The sequence below is a fragment of the Saccoglossus kowalevskii genome, chromosome 20, assembly GCF_978046115.1.
Source record: "Saccoglossus kowalevskii chromosome 20, keSacKowa6.1, whole genome shotgun sequence".
NCBI lineage: Eukaryota > Metazoa > Hemichordata > Enteropneusta > Harrimaniidae > Saccoglossus > Saccoglossus kowalevskii.
This window is the reverse complement of record NC_140660.1, coordinates 26,293,733-26,316,559: the sequence shown is the minus strand read 5'-3', so window position 1 is coordinate 26,316,559 and position 22,827 is coordinate 26,293,733. Positions and strand designations below refer to the sequence as shown.

Genomic DNA, 22,827 nt, shown 5'->3' with positions numbered 1-22,827 from the left:
CGCACAACATATAATTTATGCAAGTACCGCCCCCTGTTTGTTCATGCATTGATTATGTCAATATAACGGGTACATTCAGAGTGCCGCTAAATGATACTTCTCGGAACGCACTTTCAAGTGCGATTATTCTCATATTATCCGTACATTTATCTAATTTGTCAGTTATCCTTCATAATGTCATAGTTATCATGTGAGCTGGTAAATATTGTAACAGCGACTGTGAAAGTGACCGCAATTTGGCATGTTCCCACAACGACGTGCCGATTATGCAAACCGGCCATTATCTCAGTTTCATTTGAAGCACTTTTTTGAAACTTCAATTTGAAATAGCGTCTGAACCGCATGTGGGATAGTTCTAAAATTTCACACAGTGTTGTTAGTACTTTGAACATCAAAACGGGGTCGGTTCGTTCAGACACCGCTATGTATTAAACGAAACCAAGATGAAATTAGGCATACTACTGGGTTTTACATTGATTATATCCGCAAATGTGTATGAAAATAATTTATTATGAATATTTCCCAATGAAATTCGTACGGGAAGTTAGTTAACGAGTTCACAATGAAAGTAAATGCCCGATATTGGGTGAATTCGTGTATCATTGGCGTCATAGGAACATTCCGGGGTCTTCGTTTTCCAGGGTCTTCGTTTTCCAGGGTCTAAGGTCTTCGTTTTCCAGGGTCTTCGGTCTTCGTTTTCCATACACCCTGCAGAACCTGCCATTCTCAATTTTCAGTTAAAATGTCAACTGCGCATGCTTCGTCATTGTCATGTGATCAGGTCACATGACAGAGGTCATCTTGAAATCGGTCGTTCAATCGATTAAATTACGTTCCGTCTAATTATACACAGAAATATATACTTTTCAAGAAGAAATAGTCCTTCATTTTCGGTCAGTAGATACCTAAGATGTTTGTGTTTGCAAGGATAACTTTTATTTGTTTTAAATTTCATTGAAATCGTTCGATAAATAGCGTGTGCCCCGGGATCCCGGGGCGGCGAACTGTGCGGTTCTCAATGGACGCGATCTGCAGCTCTATGGCTGCAACGTAATATCAAAATAACTTAAGCGGCCAATAAGAGCTGCTAAACTGCTGCAACGTGCATACAATTACCTGTGGGCTGTGGCTAGCTTAGTGTATATCAGGATTCCCATCACGTTGTAGAGTAGGCATTGATTACATTCAATCATCGACTGCCCAATCAAACACTGTCATGGATTAAAAGTATTTGTAATCATACTGGTAAATATTTAAAATGATTTTCAACAATGTTTCAATTTTAAACCATTACAAAACCAATTCCTTTCACTAATTCCTAATTTTTACTTTATTAGATGATCATCTATACATGTTCCAAATGCCAAAAAATTGTATTTTATGCTGTAATTGTTAAAATCTGACTGATTCATTCCTAGTGATTGACCATGGTAGACACACATCTACACATGTGGTATTAATAGAGTAAAAACAGTATTGTATGTTGTAATCATAATCTTTATTGTTGTCATATCCTCTATGGGACTTTGATTATAAATTACAATAAAGGTAAAGCAATGAAAAAAATTAAATGAAATTAAAAGAGTAGAAAACAAAGTTATTAATAAAATATAATAAATTAAAATAGATAGTTTTTATTGATTTTGAGGCAGCTGGTAGTACTATTTTCAAGTACTTCTCTCAGATTTTAAAACAATCACATATGTACTTTGCAATTTGAGGAATCAATTTTATAATACCATTGTTTAGTATTGCAACTATTTTTTATTTGTCAGAAAATTTTGAGAAGCTCATTTCGTTCTTTTTTTATAAAGACCGCTTTTAAGAAGGAAGTGCTCTTCATTTTCTATTTCGTTGTATGTGTTCAGTTATGGTGCTGTTGGTGTAGGGGGTGTCATTATTGTTTAACTAGATCATTACATTATGAGGTACATGTACTGTTGCCATGGACACCTCTGCACATTTCTACTAATCAATATCATGTTATAATAATATGACACAAATACTTTCTATTTATAGCTTTACTGAGTGTGTCTGACAAGACAGGATTGGTGTCGTTTGCTGAGAAGCTGCACAACCTGGGACTAAAGTTGATTGGATCCGGTGGTACAGCGAAAGCCATCAGAGATGCTGGTATTCCAATCAGGTGATGTCTTATTTTTTGACAAAATAATATCTTGTCACATTCTATTAATACTGACAAGCATTATAAATTGAGACTTTAGGGAATTTAGTTTTAACTTTCACAATCAACAGAACGAAAATTGTAATGAGAATCTCCTTAAAAAATGTTTACAGCGGATCCAAGATATTTAAATACTCCCGCACCCAGTAGGCAATTACTGAGGGACTTAGCAACATTCTCAGACACTTTCCTAGACACTCCAATTACCGTTGTAGACGCAATAAAGTTACATACCCGCTCAATAATAATAACTTTTCATTATATTTCTTGTTCTTGTATTGTAGTGATGTGTCTGATGTAACTGGTGCACCTGAAATGTTGGGAGGTAGAGTTAAGACGTTACATCCAGCTGTACATGGAGGTATGACAGTAAATGATAATTTCATTAGATTTTGTGATAACAGAAAACAGCAGCTGTCATTGTGATGTCTGTGTGTTGTACTCAAATGTCAGGTGATTATGGGGTAAACCACATCACCAATATTAAATTCATTATGTCACATTAGTTGCGTTCACGCACAGCTCCTTAGCACGGGCTAAGAGGTCAAATTCCTTAGCCCGTGCTAAGAAAACGTGCGTGAACGCTTAGCACGGGCTAAGAAATGCTAAGTACGGGTTAAATCTGATCTGAATTTAAGACATGGTCTAGACCCTTAGCACGGGCTAATGAAGTATGCGCGAACGCTTAGCCCAGGGCTAAGCGTCCTCTGCGGCAACCTTTGGGTGTGAAAATTGTCCCATGTTCGTATAACGACTCTATTCCATTCCATTCCATTCTATTCCATTGGTTCCCGGCGTGCTTTGCGAATGGCTTGGTACGCAATGACACTTGAGGCGGGAACCAGCCAACTCTATTCCACTGCACTAGTCATTACTCCGCGCTCGCTTCCACATTGATCGGGTCGCTGTAGTAGAGCGTACAACAGCTCCAATTATAGACAACATAAATTTGGTTCGCTGTCTATGACGTGCATTAATAAAACTCTGTATTCTGTTATGCTCGTTGTATACTGTTTCTGTGCATCTAAATAAGTTGGGTTCGTCTTCTCCTCACGTTCCTGTGCACGTCGCTTCAAAATTAGAATGAAACATGCCAGCAGCAGAAATAGAACTTTGCGCGTGTCATCCATTTTTCGTTCGTAAATAGCGGCTTACCAAAGGTCACCAACTAATGGCACACCTTAGCCCGTGCTAACGACTGGCCCTCCCTGTGTGTGGACGCAATTGGGTCTAGCCGAAATGCAAATATGCTAGATAAGCCTAAATCAGCTTAAATCTTAGCCCATACACAACTATAAGAAAACTTTCCTGTGTTTACATTGGACACAGAAATGTATACATGTAAACCACATCACCAATATTAAATATGTTATGTCTCATTAGAACACTTTCCTGTGTTTACATTGGACACAGAAATGTATACATGTAAACCACATCACCAATATTAAATATGTTATGTCTCATTAGAACACTTTCCTGTGTTTACATTGGACACAGAAATGTATACATGTAAACCACATCACCAATATTAAATATGTTATGTCTCATTAGAACACTTTCCTGTGTTTACATTGGACACAGAAATGTATACATGTAAACCACATCACCAATATTAAATATGTTACGTCACATTAGAACACTTTCCTGTGTTTACATTGGACACAGAAATGTATACATGTAAACCACATCACCAATATTAAATATGTTATGTCACATTAGAACACTTTCCTGTGTTTACATTGGACATAGAAATGTATACATGTAAACCACATCACCAATATTAAATACGTTATGTCACATTAGAACACTTTCCTGTGTTTACATTGGACACAGAAATGTATACATGTAAACCACATCACCAATATTAAATATGTTATGTCACATTAGAACACTTTCCTGTGTTTACATTGGACACAGAAATGTATACATGTAAACCACATCACCAATATTAAATATGTTATGTCACATTAGAACACTTTCCTGTGTTTACATTGAACACAGAAATGTATACATGTAAACCACATCACCAATATTAAATATGTTATGTCACATTAGAACACTTTCCTGTGTTTACATTGGACACAGAAATGTATACATGTAAATCACATCACCAATATTAAATATGTTATGTCACATTAGAACACTTTCCTGTGTTTACATTGGACACAGAAATGTATACATGTAAACCACATCACCAATATTAAATATGTTATGTCACATTAGAACACTTTCCTGTGTTTACATTGGACACAGAAATGTATACATGTAAACCACATCACCAATATTAAATATGTTATGTCACATTAGAACACTTTCCTGTGTTTACATTGGACACAGAAATGTATACATGTAACTCGTAATAAAACCATAATCCTGTCACTGATCACAAATGTTCGCAAAGTATGGACTGGAGCAGTACTGACTCGCAACGATCTCTGCTGTGTGTTGGTCGATAAACGTGCTTTGTTGTATTCACATAACCTCATGAATATTCATAGTTTATATTTTTATGGCATAACATATGTAGGAATCAGAGAACACTATCGGCTTTAGTTAACATGGAATGTAAAATTTCTCATAATTTATGTTTTGTTCTACAATTATGTGTTATGTTTTTGCAGGCATTTTGGCACGTAATTCAGAAAGTGACCGTGCTGACATGGAAAAACAAGATTTTAAATACATCAAGTAAGTTATGACAGAATGCCAAACGCTTATACAAAAATGCATCTCATTGGTCATTCAATCCTTCACACCTACCAGCTAACCAATTACAGAACACCTTTCTGTTTGCTCTCATTGGTCATTCAATCCTTCATACCTACCAGCTAACCAATTACAGAACACCTTTCTATTTGCTCTCATTGGTCATTCAATTTTTCATACCTACCAGCTAACCAATTATAGCTATCCATTGATACATATTTTAGGTAGGTTGGCTATAGCTATCCAGTGATACATACTTTAGGTATGTTGGCTATAGCTATCCAGTGATACATACTTTAGGTATGTTGGCTATAGCTATCCAGTGATACATTCTTTAGGTAGGTTGGCTATAGCTATCCATTGATACATATTTTAGGTAGGTTGGCTATAGCTATCCAGTGATACATACTTTAGGTATGTTGGCTATAGCTATCCAGTGATACATACTTTAGGTAGGTTGGCTATAGCTATCCAGTGATACATACATTAGGTAGGTTGGCTATAGCTATCCAGTGATACATTCTTTAGGTAGGTTGGCTATAGCTATCCAGTGATACATACTTTAGGTGGGTTGGCTATAGCTATCCATTGATACATACTTTAGGTAGGTTGGCTATATCTATCCAGTGATACATTCTTTAGGTAGGTTGGCTATAGCTATCCAGTGATACATACTTTAGGTAGGTTGGCTATAGCTATCCAGTGATACATACTTTAGGTAGGTTGGCTATAGCTATCCAGTGATACATACATTAGGTAGGTTGGCTATAGCTATCCAGTGATACATACTTTAGGTAGGTTGGCTATAGCTATCCAGTGATACATACTTTAGGTAGGTTGGCTATAGCTATCCAGTGATACATACTTTAGGTAGGTTGGCTATAGCTATCCAGTGATACATACTTTAGGTATGTTGGCTATAGCTATCCAGTGATACATACTTTAGGTAGGTTGGCTATAGCTATCCAGTGATACATACATTAGGTAGGTTGGCTATAGCTATCCAGTGATACATTCTTTAGGTAGGTTGGCTATAGCTATCCAGTGATACATACTTTAGGTAGGTTGGCTATAGCTATCCAGTGATACATACTTTAAGTATGTTGGCTATAGCTATCCAGTGATACATACTTTAGGTATGTTGGCTATAGCTATCCAGTGATACATACTTTAGGTATGTTGGCTATAGCTATCCAGTGATACATACTTTAGGTAGGTTGGCTATAGCTATCCAATGTTGCATACTTTAGGTAGGTTGGCTATAGCTATCCAGTGATACATACTTTAGGTAGGTTGGCTATAGCTATCCAGTGATACATACTTTAGGCATGTTGGCTATAGCTATCCAGTGATACATACTTTAGGTAGGTTGGCTATAGCTATCCAGTGATACATACATTAGGTAGGTTGGCTATAGCTATCCAGTGATACATTCTTTAGGTAGGTTGGCTATAGCTATCCAGTGATACATACATTAGGTAGGTTAGCTATAGCTATCCAGTGATACATTCTTTAGGTAGGTTGGCTATAGCTATCCAATGATACATACTTTAGGTATGTTGGCTACAGTTATCCAGTGATACATACTTTAGGTATGTTGGCTATAGCTATCCAGTGATACATACTTTAGGTAGGTTGGCTATAGCTATCCAGTGATACATACATTAGGTAGGTTGGCTATAGCTATCCAGTGATACATTCTTTAGGTAGGTTGGCTATAGCTATCCAGTGATACATACATTAGGTAGGTTGGCTATAGCTATCCAGTGATACATTCTTTAGGTAGGTTGGCTATAGCTATCCAGTGATACATACATTTGGTAGGTTGGCTATAGCTATCCAGTGATACATACTTTAGGTAGGTTGGCTATAGCTATCCAGTGATACATTCTTTAGGTAGGTTGGCTATAGCTATCCAGTGATACATACATTAGGTAGGTTGGCTATAGCTATCCAGTGATACATACTTTAGGTAGGTTGGCTATAGCTATCCAGTAATACATACTTTAGGTAGGTTGGCTATAGCTATCCAATGATACATACTTTAGGTAGGTTGGCTATAGCTATCCAGTGATACATACTTTAGGTAGGTTGGCTATAGCTATCCAGTAATACATACTTTAGGTAGGTTGGCTATAGCTATCCAGTGATACATACTTTAGGTAGGTTGGCTATAGCCATCCATTGATACATACTTTAGGTAGGTTGGCTATAGCTATCCAGTGATACATACTTTAGGTAGGTTGGCTATAGCTATCCAGTGATACATACTTTAGGTAGGTTGGCTATAGCTATCCAGTAATACATACTTTAGGTAGGTTGGCTATAGCTATCCAGTGATACATACTTTAGGTAGGTTGGCTATAGCTATCCAGTGATACATACTTTAGGTAGGTTGGCTATAGCTATCCAGTAATACATACTTTAGGTAGGTTGGCTATAGCTATCCAGTGATACATACTTTAGGTATGTTGGCTATAGCTATCCAGTGATACATACTTTAGGTATGTTGGCTATAGCTATCCAGTGATACATACTTTAGGTAGGTTGGCTATAGCTATCCAGTGATACATACTTTATGTATGTTGGCTATAGCTGTCCAGTGATACATACTTTAGGTATGTTGGCTATAACTATCCAGTGATACATACTTTAGGTAGGTTGGCTATAGCTATCCAGTGATACATACTTTAGGTAGGTTGGCTATAGCTATCCAGTGATACATACTTTAGGTAGGTTGGCTATAGCTATCCAGTGATACATACTTTAGGTAGGTTGGCTATAGCTATCCAGTGATACATACTTTAGGTATGTTGGCTATAGCTATCCAGTGATACATACTTTAGGTAGGTTGGCTATAGCTATCCAGTGATACATACTTTAGGTAGGTTGGCTATAGCTATCCAGTGATACATATTTTAGGTAGGTTGGCTATAGCTATCCAGTGATACATACTTTAGGTAGGTTGGTCATAGCTATCCAGTGATACATACTTTAGGTATGTTGGCTATAGCTATCCAATGATACATACTTTAGGTATGTTGGCTATAGCTATCCAGTGATACATACTTTAGGTAGGTTGGCTATAGCTATCCAGTGATACATATTTTAGGTAGGTTGGCTATAGCTATCCAGTGATACATACTTTAGGTAGGTTGGTTATAGCTATCCAGTGATACATACTTTAGGTAGGTTGGCTATAGCTATCCAGTGATACATACTTTAGGTATGTTGGCTATAGCTATCCAGTGATACATACTTTATGTATGTTGGCTATAGCTATCCAGTGATACATACTTTAGGTATGTTGGCTATAGCTATCCAGTGATACATACTTTAGGTATGTTGGCTATAGCTATCCAGTGATACATACTTTATGTATGTTGGCTATAGCTATCCAGTGATACATACTTTAGGTAGGTTGGCTATAGCTATCCAGTGATACATACTTTAGGTATGTTGGCTATAGCTATCCAGTGATACATACTTTATGTATGTTGGCTATAGCTATCCAGTGATACATACTTTATGTATGTTGGCTATAGCTATCCAGTGATACATACTTTAGGTAGGTTGGCTATAGCTATCCAGTGATACATACTTTAGGTAGATTGGCTATAGCTATCCAGTGATACATACTTTAGGTATGTTGGCTATAGCTATCCAGTGATACATACTTTAGGTATGTTGGCTATAGCTATCCAGTGATACATACTTAAGGTAGGTTGGCTATAGCTATCCAGTGATACATACTTTAGGTAGGTTGGCTATAGCTATCCAGTGATACATACTTTAGATAGATTGTCTATAGCTATCCAGTGATACATACTTTAGGTATGTTGGCTATAGCTATCCAGTGATACATACTTTAGGTATGTTGGCTATAGCTATCCAGTGATACATACTTTAGGTATGTTGGCTATAGCTATCCAGTGATACAGACTTTAGGTATGTTGGCTATAGCTATCCAGTGATACATACTTTAGGTATGTTGGCTATAGCTATCCAGTGATACATACTTTAGGTATGTTGGCTATAGCTATCCAGTGATACATACTTTAGGTATGTTGGCTATAGCTATCCAGTGATACATACTTTAGGTATGTTGGCTATAGCTATCCAGTGATACATACTTTAGGTAGGTTGGCTATAGCTATCCAGTGATACATACTTTAGGTAGGTTGGCTATAGCTATCCAGTGATACATACTTTAGGTAGGTTGGCTATAGCTATCCAGTAATACATACTTTAGGTAGGTTGGCTATAGCTATCCAGTGATACATACTTTAGGTAGGTTGGCTATAGCTATCCAGTGATACATACTTTAGGTAGGTTGGCTATAGCTATCCAGTGATACATACTTTAGGTAGGTTGGCTATAGCTATCCAGTAATACATACTTTAGGTAGGTTGGCTATAGCTATCCAGTGATACATACTTTAGGTAGGTTGGCTATAGCTATCGAGTGATACATACTTTAGGTATGTTGGCTATAGCTATCCAGTGATACATACTATAGGTAGGTTGGCTATAGCTATCCAGTAATACATACTTTAGGTAGGTTGGCTATAGCTATCCAGTGATACATACTTTAGGTAGGTTGGCTATAGCTATCCAGTGATACATACTTTAGGTAGGTTGGCTATAGCTATCCAGTAATACATACTTTAGGTAGGTTGGCTATAGCTATCCAATGATACATACTTTAGGTAGGTTGGCTATAGCCATCCATTGATACATACTTTAGGTAGGTTGGCTATAGCTATCCAGTGATACATACTTTAGGTAGGTTGGCTATAGCTATCCAGTGATACATACATTAGGTTGGTTGGCTATAGCTATCCAGTGATACATACTTTAGGTATGTTGGCTATAGCTATCCAGTGATACATACTTTAGGTATGTTGGCTATATCTATCCAGTGATACATACTTTAGGTATGTTGGCTATAGCTATCCAGTGATACATACTTTAGGTATGTTGGCTATAGCTATCCAGTGATACATACTTTAGGTAGGTTGGCTATAGCTATCCAGTGATACATTCTTTAGGTGTGTTGGTTATAGCTATCCAGTGATACATATTTTAGGTAGGTTGGCTATAGCTATCCAGTGATACATACTTTAGGTAGGTTGGCTATAGCTATCCAGTGATACATACTTTAGGTATGTTGGCTATAGCTATCCAGTGATACATACATTAGGTAGGTTGGCTATAGCTATCCAGTGATACATACTTTAGGTAGGTTGGCTATAGCTATCCAGTGATACATACTTTAGGTATGTTGGCTATAGCTATCCAGTGATACATACTTTAGGTATGTTGGCTATAGCTATCCAGTGATACATACTTTAGGTATGTTGGCTATAGCTATCCAGTGATACATACTTTAGGTATGTTGGCTATAGCTATCCAGTGATACATACTTTAGATATGTTGGCTATAGCTATCCAGTGATACATACTTTAGGTATGTTGGCTATAGCTATCCAGTGATACATACTTTAGGTATGTTGGCTATAGCTATCCAGTGATACATACTGTAGGTAGGTTGGCTATAGCTATCCAGTGATACATACTTTAGGTATGTTGGCTATAGCCATCCAGTGATACATACTTTAGGTAGGTTGGCTATAACAATCCAGTGATACATACTTTAGGTAGGTTGGCTATAGCTATCCAGTGATACATACATTAGGTTGGTTGGCTATAGCTATCCAGTGATACATACTTTAGGTATGTTGGCTATAGCTATCCAGTAATACATACTTTAGGTATGTTGGCTATATCTATCCAGTGATACATACTTTAGGTATGTTGGCTATAGCTATCCAGTGATACATACTTTAGGTATGTTGGCTATAGCTATCCAGTGATACATACTTTAGATATGTTGGATATAGCTATCCAGTGATACATACATTAGGTAGGTTGGCTATAGCTATCCAGTGATACATACTTTAGGTATGTTGGCTATAGCCATCCAGTGATACATACTTTAGGTAGGTTGGCTATAACAATCCAGTGATACATACTTTAGGTAGGTTGGCTATAGCTATCCAGTGATACATACTTTAGGTATGTTGGCTATAGCTATCCAGTGATACATACTTTAGGTATGTTGGCTATAGCTATCCAGTGATACATACTTTAGATAGGTTGGCTATAGCTATCCAGTGATACATACTTTAGGTATGTTGGCTATAGCTATCCATTGATACATACTTTAGGTAGGTTGGCTATAGGTATCCAGTGATACATACTTTAGGTAGGTTGGCTATAGCTATCCAGTGATACATACTTTAGGTAGGTTGGCTATAGCTATCCAGTGATACATACTTTAGGTAGGTTGGCTATAGCTATCCAGTGATACATACTTTAGGTATGTTGGCTATAGGTATCCAGTGATACATACTTTAGATATGTTGGCTATAGCTATCCAGTGATACATATTTTAGGTAGGTTGGCTATAGCTATCCAGTGATACATACTTTAGGTAGGTTGGCTATAGCTATCCAGTGATACATACTTTAGGTAGGTTGGCTATAGCTATCCAGTGATACATACTTTAGGTAGGTTGGCTATAGCTATCCAGTGATACATGCTTTAAATAGGTTGGCTATAGCTATCCATAACAAATAATCCAACCTCCATCTACTCTAAAAATAGTATTCTTATGTGCAGATTTGATTTTGTGTAATTGTAGATGGATCCTGATTACAACCCAGTAACCATGGAAACTAGAACATTGTTTGGATTACAAATGGAACAGAAAAGAAATGATGCTGTTATTGATAAAAATATGTTCACAAATATTGTGAGCAAGAACAAAGATGTAAGTATAGATGTGTACCTTCTAACAAAACTGATTTTGTAGAAATCTTAAATCAAAAAAGAATAAATTCAGTTGGGTCAGCTTGTTGACTGCATGGTAACAAAGTACTTTGAAAAAATGAATGGTTGTTGGTGACTTCTGAAGGCAAAAACTAAAATGTTATGTGTTCCCTGCTTTGCTATGATTTTTACACTTATTTTGTTCATAAAATATAAATTTCATTTTACCAAATTTGTTTTTTTGATTCAGTGACATGTTAGCACGTCATCAGAAAAAATCCTTCTGCATCAATGACTTGTCATATCAGATAAGAGGATGTACTGATGAAAATATTGTGAAATCTAAACAAAACAGTATGATTATTGAATGTCTGCCGTGTTTTCACATGAAGTGTTGACATCGCTTGACCTTTGTTAGCGGAGCTCATCATATGCGTGATTGTCCGTCGTCGTCCGTGTCAACTTTTTACTTGTTTGACTTCTTCTTGAAAACTACACTTCTTATTGCTTAGATACTTGGTGTATCTGTACCTTGGGCAGGCCCCTCTTAGATTTGTTCATTTCGTGATGATATCTTTAATTCTCCAATTTTGATGAATATTTTTGTCATTTTTGGTAAAAAGTGATATTTGCATCTTGTTAAAACCCACAAGTCAGATTTCTTTGATACTACAATGTGTACATACCTTTGATGAACCTCTCTCAGATTTGCTCATTTTCATGTCTTCAGTTCTTTAATTGAAATGTGCATTGCTAACAGCGGAGCTCTCTCAGCCAAGAGGCTGCTTGTTTGTCCTGTGTTTATGGTTGATTTCACACATAACAGGTAACTTCAGAGAAAATTAGTCTATTGGAATCAATTTTGAGTCTGTCCTGCGATGTGTTAGTTGATACAATTGCTGAAATTCATTTTTATCATATTTTTTTCAAGCTTCCTGAGGCAGCTGTACGTGATCTGATAGTTGCTAGCATTGCATTGAAGTATACACAGTCAAACTCGGTATGTTATGCTAGAGATGGTCAAGTTATTGGTATGGGTGCTGGACAACAGTCACGTATTCATTGTACTAGACTAGCTGGTGATAAAACTAATAACTGGTAAGTTAACTTTAGTTATCAACTACCTACTGTAAAAAAACTTTCTATATTATGTTGCTAGGTGGTTACGTCAACATCCCAAAATACTTGGAATGCATTGACTTGAACAAAGCTTTGATAATTTCTTCTATATTCTGTTGCTAGGTGGTTACGTCAACATCCCAAAGTACTTGGAATGCATTGACTTGAAGAAAGCTTTGATAATTTTTTCTATATTCTGTTGCTAGGTGGTTACATCAACATGCCAAAATACTTGGAATGCATTGACTTGAAGAAAGTTTTTCTATATTCTGTTGCTAGGTGGTTACGTCAACATCCCAAAGTACTTGGAATGCATTGACTTGAAGAAAGCTTTGATAATTTTTTCTATATTCTGTTGCTAGGTGGTTACATCAACATGCCAAAATACTTGGAATGCATTGACTTGAAGAAAGTTTTTCTATATTCTGTTGCTAGGTGGTTACGTCAACATCCCAAAGTACTTGGAATGCATTTTAAGAAAGGAGTAAAGAGAGCTGAGAAATCTAATGCAATTGACAATTATGTAAATGGAACAGTTGGACAGGTGAGACTGGATTCTATTGAGTGCTCCTGTGTGGCTGGCTGGCTATTATTGTGCATTATTGTCAGACCCATGTACTTTAAATTGACTTGATCAAATATAAACCACACTGTAATGTAATTTAGAAATTAACATAAATATAATTGTTACACTCCAGACTGTGCACACAAAAAAGATTTAAATAAACAATAAGCTTTATCGTCGTACTTCCTTGATTCGGTATAATTCTGTTGTCTGGACTTGAGAACAGTTGCGACCATATAGGGCGCTGTAATCCTAATGATAATAATTATAAAAATATAACATGCAAGGACACATCAAATACATTGACCAAAAGCCCCGAGAAGTCAGGACGTGTCGTTTATTCGTTATTTGACACTGTCATCAATGAGCACATAGTAAATCACACAATGAAATAATAATTCCTATAGCAGCTGATACGTCTCAGATATTCAATGCTATTCGTCTCTATAGCAACAGTCAAATGGAGTATATATCCACTGAACAATATAGGTACAATGGAGAACATAAAATGAAATAGTTCAGGACTAGTTCCGTCACTAACAACTCGTAATAACGTGGACACACGGTAAAACTGACTTCACCTATTTTGCTTAGTTACCGTATCCAAGGTCACTCAGTGTCACTGACCTCTCCAGGACTAAATGATCTACTGCATAAAAATACAACACAGTTCAACAGTATTCATGTAAATCGTATAAAAGCAAAATACTGAATAAATCTGAGTAAAACATATCACTGAAAGGATGACTATATATCGGTATACTTGGTCAATCGAACGCAAATACTCCAATTATAACGGCGCGGGGAATTGTCCGTTTTGTGGAATTCAAAAATAGCCAACAACTAAATTGCAATACAATTCCTGATGCAACGTTATAAATCCATACTCATGCTAAACTCATCCAATGTGATAGTGTAACACAGGGGGAAAATCATATGATATAATATACTAAATAACCCACGCTCGTCGGTTGTGATTGTTTACAGTTATCGTTGAATTCAAACTACATGGAGCGGGAACACACGATGGTTAGCAGTTCGTCTCGGCAAATGTCTGTGAAACTTGAAGCTGGGCGACAATTTCCATGGAAGGGGGTAGAAAGTTCATCAGCGACTCTCATCTCCGGGTGTGCTTCAGCTGTTCAATCAGGTTTCTTGCAGTTGCTCTGGTGTTCGGCGCTTCCTGCAATACGGTCTTGCACTGATTGGATAGTTAATTCAGGCAGAAATTGAAATGTTTCTTGAACGCCCGGGTAAGAAAGTTTCTACCAATGGCGGTCTCGTGGCATCCAACTGCGTGTGCGCAGTACAAAGTCTCAACAATTTGAATTCCCGCAGTTTATCGTGATGACGCGTTGGGTACAACTATGTGATTATGAAATATGAAATAAAATACACAATCATCCAAACCTCGCATACTTATCGAGTGACCTAGTAAACTCTGTACTAAAACCCTGTAAACATGGGACAAAATACAATGTTCCAGGATAAAACAAAAGGAACAAATCTCCTAATCTGTAAAATATTAGCTAATTAAATTGGGCGTGAAAACAAGGTGTGACATAATTAAAACTTCTCGTTATGATTTCTGTGAATATTTTAATAATTATTTTTTTTTGTAGGATATGGAGACATCTGCATGGGAGAGTATGCTAGAGAAACCACCTGAACAGTTAACACAGGTACTAACTGTATTTATGCCACTCTTGGTCATGTGACACAATGTCCTGATTGAGTGTCACTCTATACTTTGTCTCTTTGTTAATTTTCTGTGTCAAGCACTTCTGAACTTTAGTGATTGACCAATTGTCAAGGTTTGGAATTTTAGAAGTAAATGAGAGTTCTTCTGCAACAATTGGAAAGTTGGCCAAGCAAGGTTTGAACCATGACTTTTGGTATTGGTTGGAATGGTGATACAAATAACGAAAATGTTTGAAATTACATGTACTTTGATTCCCATGCATGTTACCTTCAATTTACTCTAGGAGAGTTCACTCATCTTCTTCAGAATACATTGTAGTTATTTACAAATTATTTATTTATTTATTTTAAATTATTTATTTATTATTTATTTATTTATTTGTAGTTATTTATAAATGACAGGTATATCAATTATTGCTTTGTTATTCTTTCTGCAGTCTGAGCGTGAGCAGTGGTTATCAAAACTGAAAGGTGTAGCACTGAGTTCTGATGCATTCTTTCCATTCCGTGATAATATTGACAGAGCGTTTCAGGTGAGTCTTTGATATGTCTACCAATACTGTGCAGAAATGTTTTTTTTTTTTCGAGGGTTAGACCAATTCATATCAGCTTAGACATGTTGCTAGTTTATATAGGGTTAGACTGGTTTAGACTGGTTGCTAGTGTATACAGGGTTATACTGGTTTAGACAGATTGAAAGTTTATACAGGGTTAGATCAGTTGCTAGTGTATACAGGGTTAGACCGGTTTAGACAGATTGAAAGTTTATACAGGGTTAGATTAGTTGCTAGTGTATACAGGGTTAGACCGGTTTAGACAGATTGAAAGTTTATACAGGGTTAGATCAGTTGCTAGTGTATACAGGGTTAAACTGGTTTAGACAGATTGAAAGTTTATACAGGGTTCGATCAGTTGCTAGTGTATACAGGGTTAGACTGGTTTAGACAGATTGAAAGTTTATACAGGGTTAGATCAGTTGCTAGTGTAATCAGGGTTAGAGTGGTTTAGACAGATTGAAAGTTTATACAGGTTTAGAATGGTTGCGAGTGTATACAGGGTTAGACTGGTTTAGACAGATTGAAAGTTTATACAGGGTTAGATCAGTTGCTAGTGTAATCAGGGTTAGAGTGGTTTAGACAGATTGAAAGTTTATACAGGTTTAGAATGGTTGCGAGTGTATACAGGGTTAGACTGGTTTAGACAGATTGAAAGTTTATACAGGGTTAGATTAGTTGCTTGTGTATACAGGGTTAGACTGGTTTAGACAGATTGAAAGTTTATACAGGGTTAGATCAGTTGCTAGTGTATACAGGGTTAGAGTGGTTTAGACAGATTGAAAGTTTATACAGGTTTAGAATGGTTGCGAGTGTATACAGGGTTAGACTGGTTTAGACAGATTGAAAGTTTATACAGGGTTAGATTAGTTGCTAGTGTATACAGGGTTAGAGTGGTTTAGACAGATTGAAAGTTTATACAGGTTTAGAATGGTTGCGAGTGTATACAGGGTTAGACTGGTTTAGACAGATTGAAAGTTTATACAGGGTTAGATCAGTTGCTAGTGTATACAGGGTTAGAGTGGTTTAGACAGATTGAAAGTTTATACAGGTTTAGAATGGTTGCGAGTGTATACAGGGTTAGACTGGTTTAGACAGATTGAAAGTTTATACAGGGTTAGATTAGTTGCTAGTGTATACAGGGTTAGAGTGGTTTAGACAGATTGAAAGTTTATACAGGTTTAGAATGGTTGCGAGTGTATACAGGGTTAGACTGGTTTAGACAGATTGAAAGTTTATACAGGGTTAGATCAGTTGCTAGTGTATACAGGGTTAGACTGGTTTAGACAGATTGAAAGTTTATACAGGGTTAGACTGGTTTAGACAGATTAAAAGTTTATACAGGGTTAGATCAGTTGCAAGTGTATACAGGGTTAGACTGGTTTAGACAGATTGAAAGTTTATACAGGGTTAGATCAGTTGCTTGTGTATACAGGGTTAGACTGGTTTAGACAGATTGAAAGTTTATACAGGGTTAGACTGGTTTAGACAGATTAAAAGTTTATACAGGGTTAGATCAGTTGCAAGTGTATACAGGGTTAGACTGGTTTAGACAGATTGAAAGTTTATACAGGGTTAGATCAGTTGCTTGTGTATACAGGGTTAGACTGGTTTAGACAGATTGAAAGTTTATACAGGGTTAGACTGGTTTAGACAGATTAAAAGTTTATACAGGGTTAGATCAGTTGCAAGTGTATACAGGGTTAGACTGGTTTAGACAGATTGAAAGTTTATACAGGGTTAGATCAGTTGCTTGTGTATACAGGGTTAGACTGGTTTAGACAGATTGAAAGTTTATACAGGGTTAGACTGGTTTAGACAGATTAAAAGTTTATACAGGGTTAGATCAGTTGCTTGTGTATACAGGGTTAGACTGGTTTAGACAGATTGAAAGTTTATACAGGGTTAGACTGGTTTAGACAGATTAAAAGTTTATACAGGGTTAGATCAGTTGCAAGTGTATACAGGGTTAGACTGGTTTAGACAGATTGAAAGTTTATACAGGGTTAGATCAGTTGCTTGTGTATACAGGGTTAGACTGGTTTAGACAGATTGAAAGTTTATACAGGGTTAGACTGGTTTAGACAGATTAAAAGTTTATACAGGGTTAGATCAGTTGCAAGTGTATACAGGGTTAGACTGGTTTAGACAGATTGAAAGTTTATACAGGGTTAGACAGGTTTAGACAGTTTGAAAGTTTATACAGGGTTAGATCAGTTGCTAGTGTATACAGGGTTAGACTGGTTTAGACAGATTGAAAGTTTATATAGGGTTAGATCAGTTGCTAGTGTATACAGGGTTAGACTGGTTTAGACAGTTTGAAAGTTTAGACAGGGTTAGACAGGTTTAGACAGTTTGAAAGTTTATACAGGGTTAGATCAGTTGCTAGTGTATACAGGGTTAGAGTGGTTTAGACAGATTGAAAGTTTATACAGGTTTAGAATGGTTGCGAGTGTATACAGGGTTAGACTGGTTTAGACAGATTGAAAGTTTATACAGGGTTAGATCAGTTGCTAGTGTATACAGGGTTAGACTGGTTTAGACAGATTGAAAGTTTATACAGGGTTAGACTGGTTTAGACAGATTAAAAGTTTATACAGGGTTAGATCAGTTGCAAGTGTATACAGGGTTAGACTGGTTTAGACAGATTGAAAGTTTATACAGGGTTAGATCAGTTGCTTGTGTATACAGGGTTAGACTGGTTTAGACAGATTGAAAGTTTATACAGGGTTAGACTGGTTTAGACAGATTAAAAGTTTATACAGGGTTAGATCAGTTGCAAGTGTATACAGGGTTAGACTGGTTTAGACAGATTGAAAGTTTATACAGGGTTAGATCAGTTGCTTGTGTATACAGGGTTAGACTGGTTTAGACAGATTGAAAGTTTATACAGGGTTAGACTGGTTTAGACAGATTAAAAGTTTATACAGGGTTAGATCAGTTGCTTGTGTATACAGGGTTAGACTGGTTTAGACAGATTGAAAGTTTATACAGGGTTAGACTGGTTTAGACAGATTAAAAGTTTATACAGGGTTAGATCAGTTGCAAGTGTATACAGGGTTAGACTGGTTTAGACAGATTGAAAGTTTATACAGGGTTAGATCAGTTGCTTGTGTATACAGGGTTAGACTGGTTTAGACAGATTGAAAGTTTATACAGGGTTAGACTGGTTTAGACAGATTAAAAGTTTATACAGGGTTAGATCAGTTGCAAGTGTATACAGGGTTAGACTGGTTTAGACAGATTGAAAGTTTATACAGGGTTAGACAGGTTTAGACAGTTTGAAAGTTTATACAGGGTTAGATCAGTTGCTAGTGTATACAGGGTTAGACTGGTTTAGACAGATTGAAAGTTTATATAGGGTTAGATCAGTTGCTAGTGTATACAGGGTTAGACTGGTTTAGACAGTTTGAAAGTTTAGACAGGGTTAGACAGGTTTAGACAGTTTGAAAGTTTATACAGGGTTAGATCAGTTGCTAGTGTATACAGGGTTAGACTGGTTTAGACAGATTAAAAGTTTATACAGGGTTAGATCAGTTGCAAGTGTATACAGGGTTAGACTGGTTTAGACAGATTGAAAGTTTATACAGGGTTAGATCAGTTGCTAGCGTATACAGGGTTAGACTGGTTTAGACAGATTGAAAGTTTATACAGGGTTAGACTGGTTTAGACAGATTAAAAGTTTATACAGGGTTAGATCAGTTGCAAGTGTATACAGGGTTAGACTGGTTTAGACAGATTGAAAGTTTATACAGGGTTAGATCAGTTGCTTGTGTATACAGGGTTAGACTGGTTTAGACAGATTGAAAGTTTATACAGGGTTAGACTGGTTTAGACAGATTAAAAGTTTATACAGGGTTAGATCAGTTGCAAGTGTATACAGGGTTAGACTGGTTTAGACAGATTGAAAGTTTATACAGGGTTAGATCAGTTGCTTGTGTATACAGGGTTAGACTGGTTTAGACAGATTGAAAGTTTATACAGGGTTAGACTGGTTTAGACAGATTAAAAGTTTATACAGGGTTAGATCAGTTGCTTGTGTATACAGGGTTAGACTGGTTTAGACAGATTGAAAGTTTATACAGGGTTAGACTGGTTTAGACAGATTAAAAGTTTATACAGGGTTAGATCAGTTGCAAGTGTATACAGGGTTAGACTGGTTTAGACAGATTGAAAGTTTATACAGGGTTAGATCAGTTGCTTGTGTATACAGGGTTAGACTGGTTTAGACAGATTGAAAGTTTATACAGGGTTAGACTGGTTTAGACAGATTAAAAGTTTATACAGGGTTAGATCAGTTGCAAGTGTATACAGGGTTAGACTGGTTTAGACAGATTGAAAGTTTATACAGGGTTAGACAGGTTTAGACAGTTTGAAAGTTTATACAGGGTTAGATCAGTTGCTAGTGTATACAGGGTTAGACTGGTTTAGACAGATTGAAAGTTTATATAGGGTTAGATCAGTTGCTAGTGTATACAGGGTTAGACTGGTTTAGACAGTTTGAAAGTTTAGACAGGGTTAGACAGGTTTAGACAGTTTGAAAGTTTATACAGGGTTAGATCAGTTGCTAGTGTATACAGGGTTAGACTGGTTTAGACAGATTGAAAGTTTATACAAGGTTAGAATGGTTGCTAGTGTATACAGGGTTAGACTGGTTTAGACAGATTGAAAGTTTATACAGGGTTAGAATGGTTACTAGTATATACAGGGTTAGACTGGTTTAGACAGATTGAAAGTTTATACAGGGTTAAACCGAGACAGTTTGCTAGTTGATATAGGTTTAGACAGGTTGTTAGTTTATACAGGGCTAGACTGGTTTAGACACTAGACAGGCTGCTAATTTCTATGGGGTTAGACAGGTTGCTAGTTCATACAAGGTTCGACTGGTTTAAACAGGTTGCTAGTTTATTCAGTTTTAGACTGGTTCAGACAGGTTACCAGTTAATACAGGGTTAGACCGGTTTTGACTGGTTGCTAGTTTATACAGGGCTATACCGGTTTAGTCATTGCCAGTTTATACATGGTTAGACTGGTTTAGACATTGCCATTTTATTATACAGGGTGAGACTGGTTTAGACTAGTTGCTGGTTTAGACAAGATTATACCAATTTCTAGTTTATACAGGGTTATATTGGTTCAGACAAATTGCTAGTTTACACAGGACTAGACTAGTTTAGGCAAATTTCAAACAGAATTAGACTGATCTAGAACTGGTTTAACTGAGTGGAATTTTTTTTATATTTTCAGAGTGGTGTTCAATACATTGCTTCACCATCGGGATCAACTCAAGACCAGGTTATAACTGAAGCCTGTGACGACCATTCCATTGCATTAGTATTCACAAATACCAGACTATTCCATCACTAGATATGACATCATGTGATGTCATACAACACTGGATTGAGATAAATGCATGCAACTGAATGAAATAGACCCTGTGAATCCAACAACTACTGTAGAATACTTTATTTTCACTGGGAATTAATTTTCGCTATTTTTGCTGAAAAAATGGTTCAGTGAAAATAAAATTCAGCAAATATACTGTTGTTCCTGTATTTTACATTCAACTCGTCAAAAATCAGTGAAAGTAAATTCCACACAAAACACCCAACAAGCTTATTCAGCGAAAATTAGTTCCTGCTAAAATAAAGTATTTTACAGTAAGATACAACAAAACCATGATACACTGATCTACAAGTGACAACTGTTGTTAACACATGTTGATCTATATATCACGCGATGGTTCAAGTTTACTGCCTTCAACAATCTGCAACATTTTTGTTTCAAGGAATAGAATGAGTCAACAATTTGATTAAAGTATGTCAATATTGCAGATAAACATTAGTTGTCAACAAAATCTGACCATAACATTTGTAATCACTTCTGTAACGTAGAATGTTTTAACGCTGCTTTTCAAACAAAAAGCTATATGATGCACATGTTGTCATTCTCTTTTTATTTGGACTTGAATCACAATCCTTGATTTAAAAAAATGTTATCAGTTAGATTTTTAGTATATTTCTTCTTAGTCAATCATTGTGTCACTATGACAAGATATGTATACAGAAGAATGTATTCAATTTGAAGACACAATGAGATCTCACTGCATTTCAACCTTGTAAGTTGCATGCCCTTATTTTTATCCACCCTTGAATCACATTATACATTGTATTTTGTGAGTCTTATATCTGAGGCTGTCCTGACTATGGTTTCAATGCAAAGCTATGACGAGTAAAATACAGTAGTAATAAATAGATGCTGAGGACGATAAATATGATATAGAGTGGGCATTATTTGGTAATCATTGTTCTCAATAACTACTTGGAATACCTTGATGTTTCAGGCAGTAGCCCTTCTGTAGCATACTTGCAATAATAGTTATAATTAGATTAAAACATGTGGAGATTTATACCAATCCATATTACAGGAATAGAAATTCCACTTGATATGTGCTGACAATAATATCAATGCATTGTAACCATGGTTACTGGTTGAGAAACCAAAAATGTAATTTAGTGAACTTTAATTGCTTTATGTCACTGCCAACCTGCTTCTGTTATTTAACTTTGTTAAATTTTGATCTGAATTCTCATTAAATACTAAAAAGCACAGACTGCTGTATGGTTGTTATTGTTACCCACAATGCATCACTGATGAGACTTGGCCTAGTTTTCATTGCACTACTATACTCACCAATGTGCAATGAATCCTGTGTCAAGATGAATGTTGTATATGTGACTATGTGAAGTGAAGTTTTGATCTGGATAGGGTACGATGTGCACTGGATAACAACTTTATCCCTTGGAATATTCTTCAGTAACTAATTAATAATTAATACTTTATATTGTCTTTTTTTTAAATGTGTAAAACTAAAGTCGCCATATATAGACACCCGAGATGACATTCTTACACGTGGGGGACAATACGTTGCGATTTTTATGGAATATAACGAAAATTAGTATGCAAAATTATCTGTTACACAAAGGGGGGGGGGGTAATACAAATCTTGTTTATTCAAAATTGAGTGACTTCATCGGCAAGTGAGAGGTCCCGGGAAAGGCACAGTGTTTGTATTGTAACAATTTGATCAACTACGGTTCTCGGACCCCGGCTACTTTGCTTTCAGTTGAAAATTAAAATTCTCATTCTCATCCCTTGATATACA

At 36.4% G+C, this 22,827-nt stretch overlaps 1 protein-coding gene across 2 annotated transcripts; it reads left to right on the top strand.

Annotated features, from left to right (window-relative positions):
* Window positions 1-2,505: 2,505 nt before the first annotated feature.
* On the top strand, window positions 2,506-22,273 carry LOC102807225 (bifunctional purine biosynthesis protein ATIC-like). 2 transcript variants are annotated; one of them, XM_085494617.1, is made up of 8 exons: window positions 2,506-2,546; window positions 4,807-4,873; window positions 11,596-11,724; window positions 12,655-12,821; window positions 13,278-13,386; window positions 15,030-15,089; window positions 15,546-15,641; window positions 20,910-22,273. In XM_085494617.1, the coding sequence occupies exons 3-8, from the start codon at window positions 11,596-11,598 to the stop codon at window positions 21,027-21,029; spliced, it is 681 nt and encodes a 226-aa protein (XP_085350743.1). In that variant the 5' UTR covers window positions 2,506-2,546; window positions 4,807-4,873; the 3' UTR covers window positions 21,030-22,273. The 2 variants fall into 2 exon arrangements, with proteins under 2 accessions (XP_085350743.1, XP_085350744.1); XM_085494618.1 differs by lacking the exons at window positions 2,506-2,546; window positions 4,807-4,873 and having other exon boundaries at window positions 11,510-11,724.
* The last annotated feature ends 554 nt before the right edge of the window (window positions 22,274-22,827 follow it).

Bases quoted from the DNA above. Each gene is read 5' to 3' on its own strand.
- LOC102807225 (XM_085494617.1), top strand. From the start codon at position 11,596: ATGGATCCTGATTACAACCCAGTAACCATGGAAACTAGAACATTGTTT. The intron at 13,387-15,029 runs GTGAGACTGGAT...TTTTTTTTGTAG, and splicing joins TAAATGGAACAGTTGGACAG to GATATGGAGACATCTGCATG. The intron at 15,642-20,909 runs GTGAGTCTTTGA...TTATATTTTCAG, and splicing joins ATATTGACAGAGCGTTTCAG to AGTGGTGTTCAATACATTGC.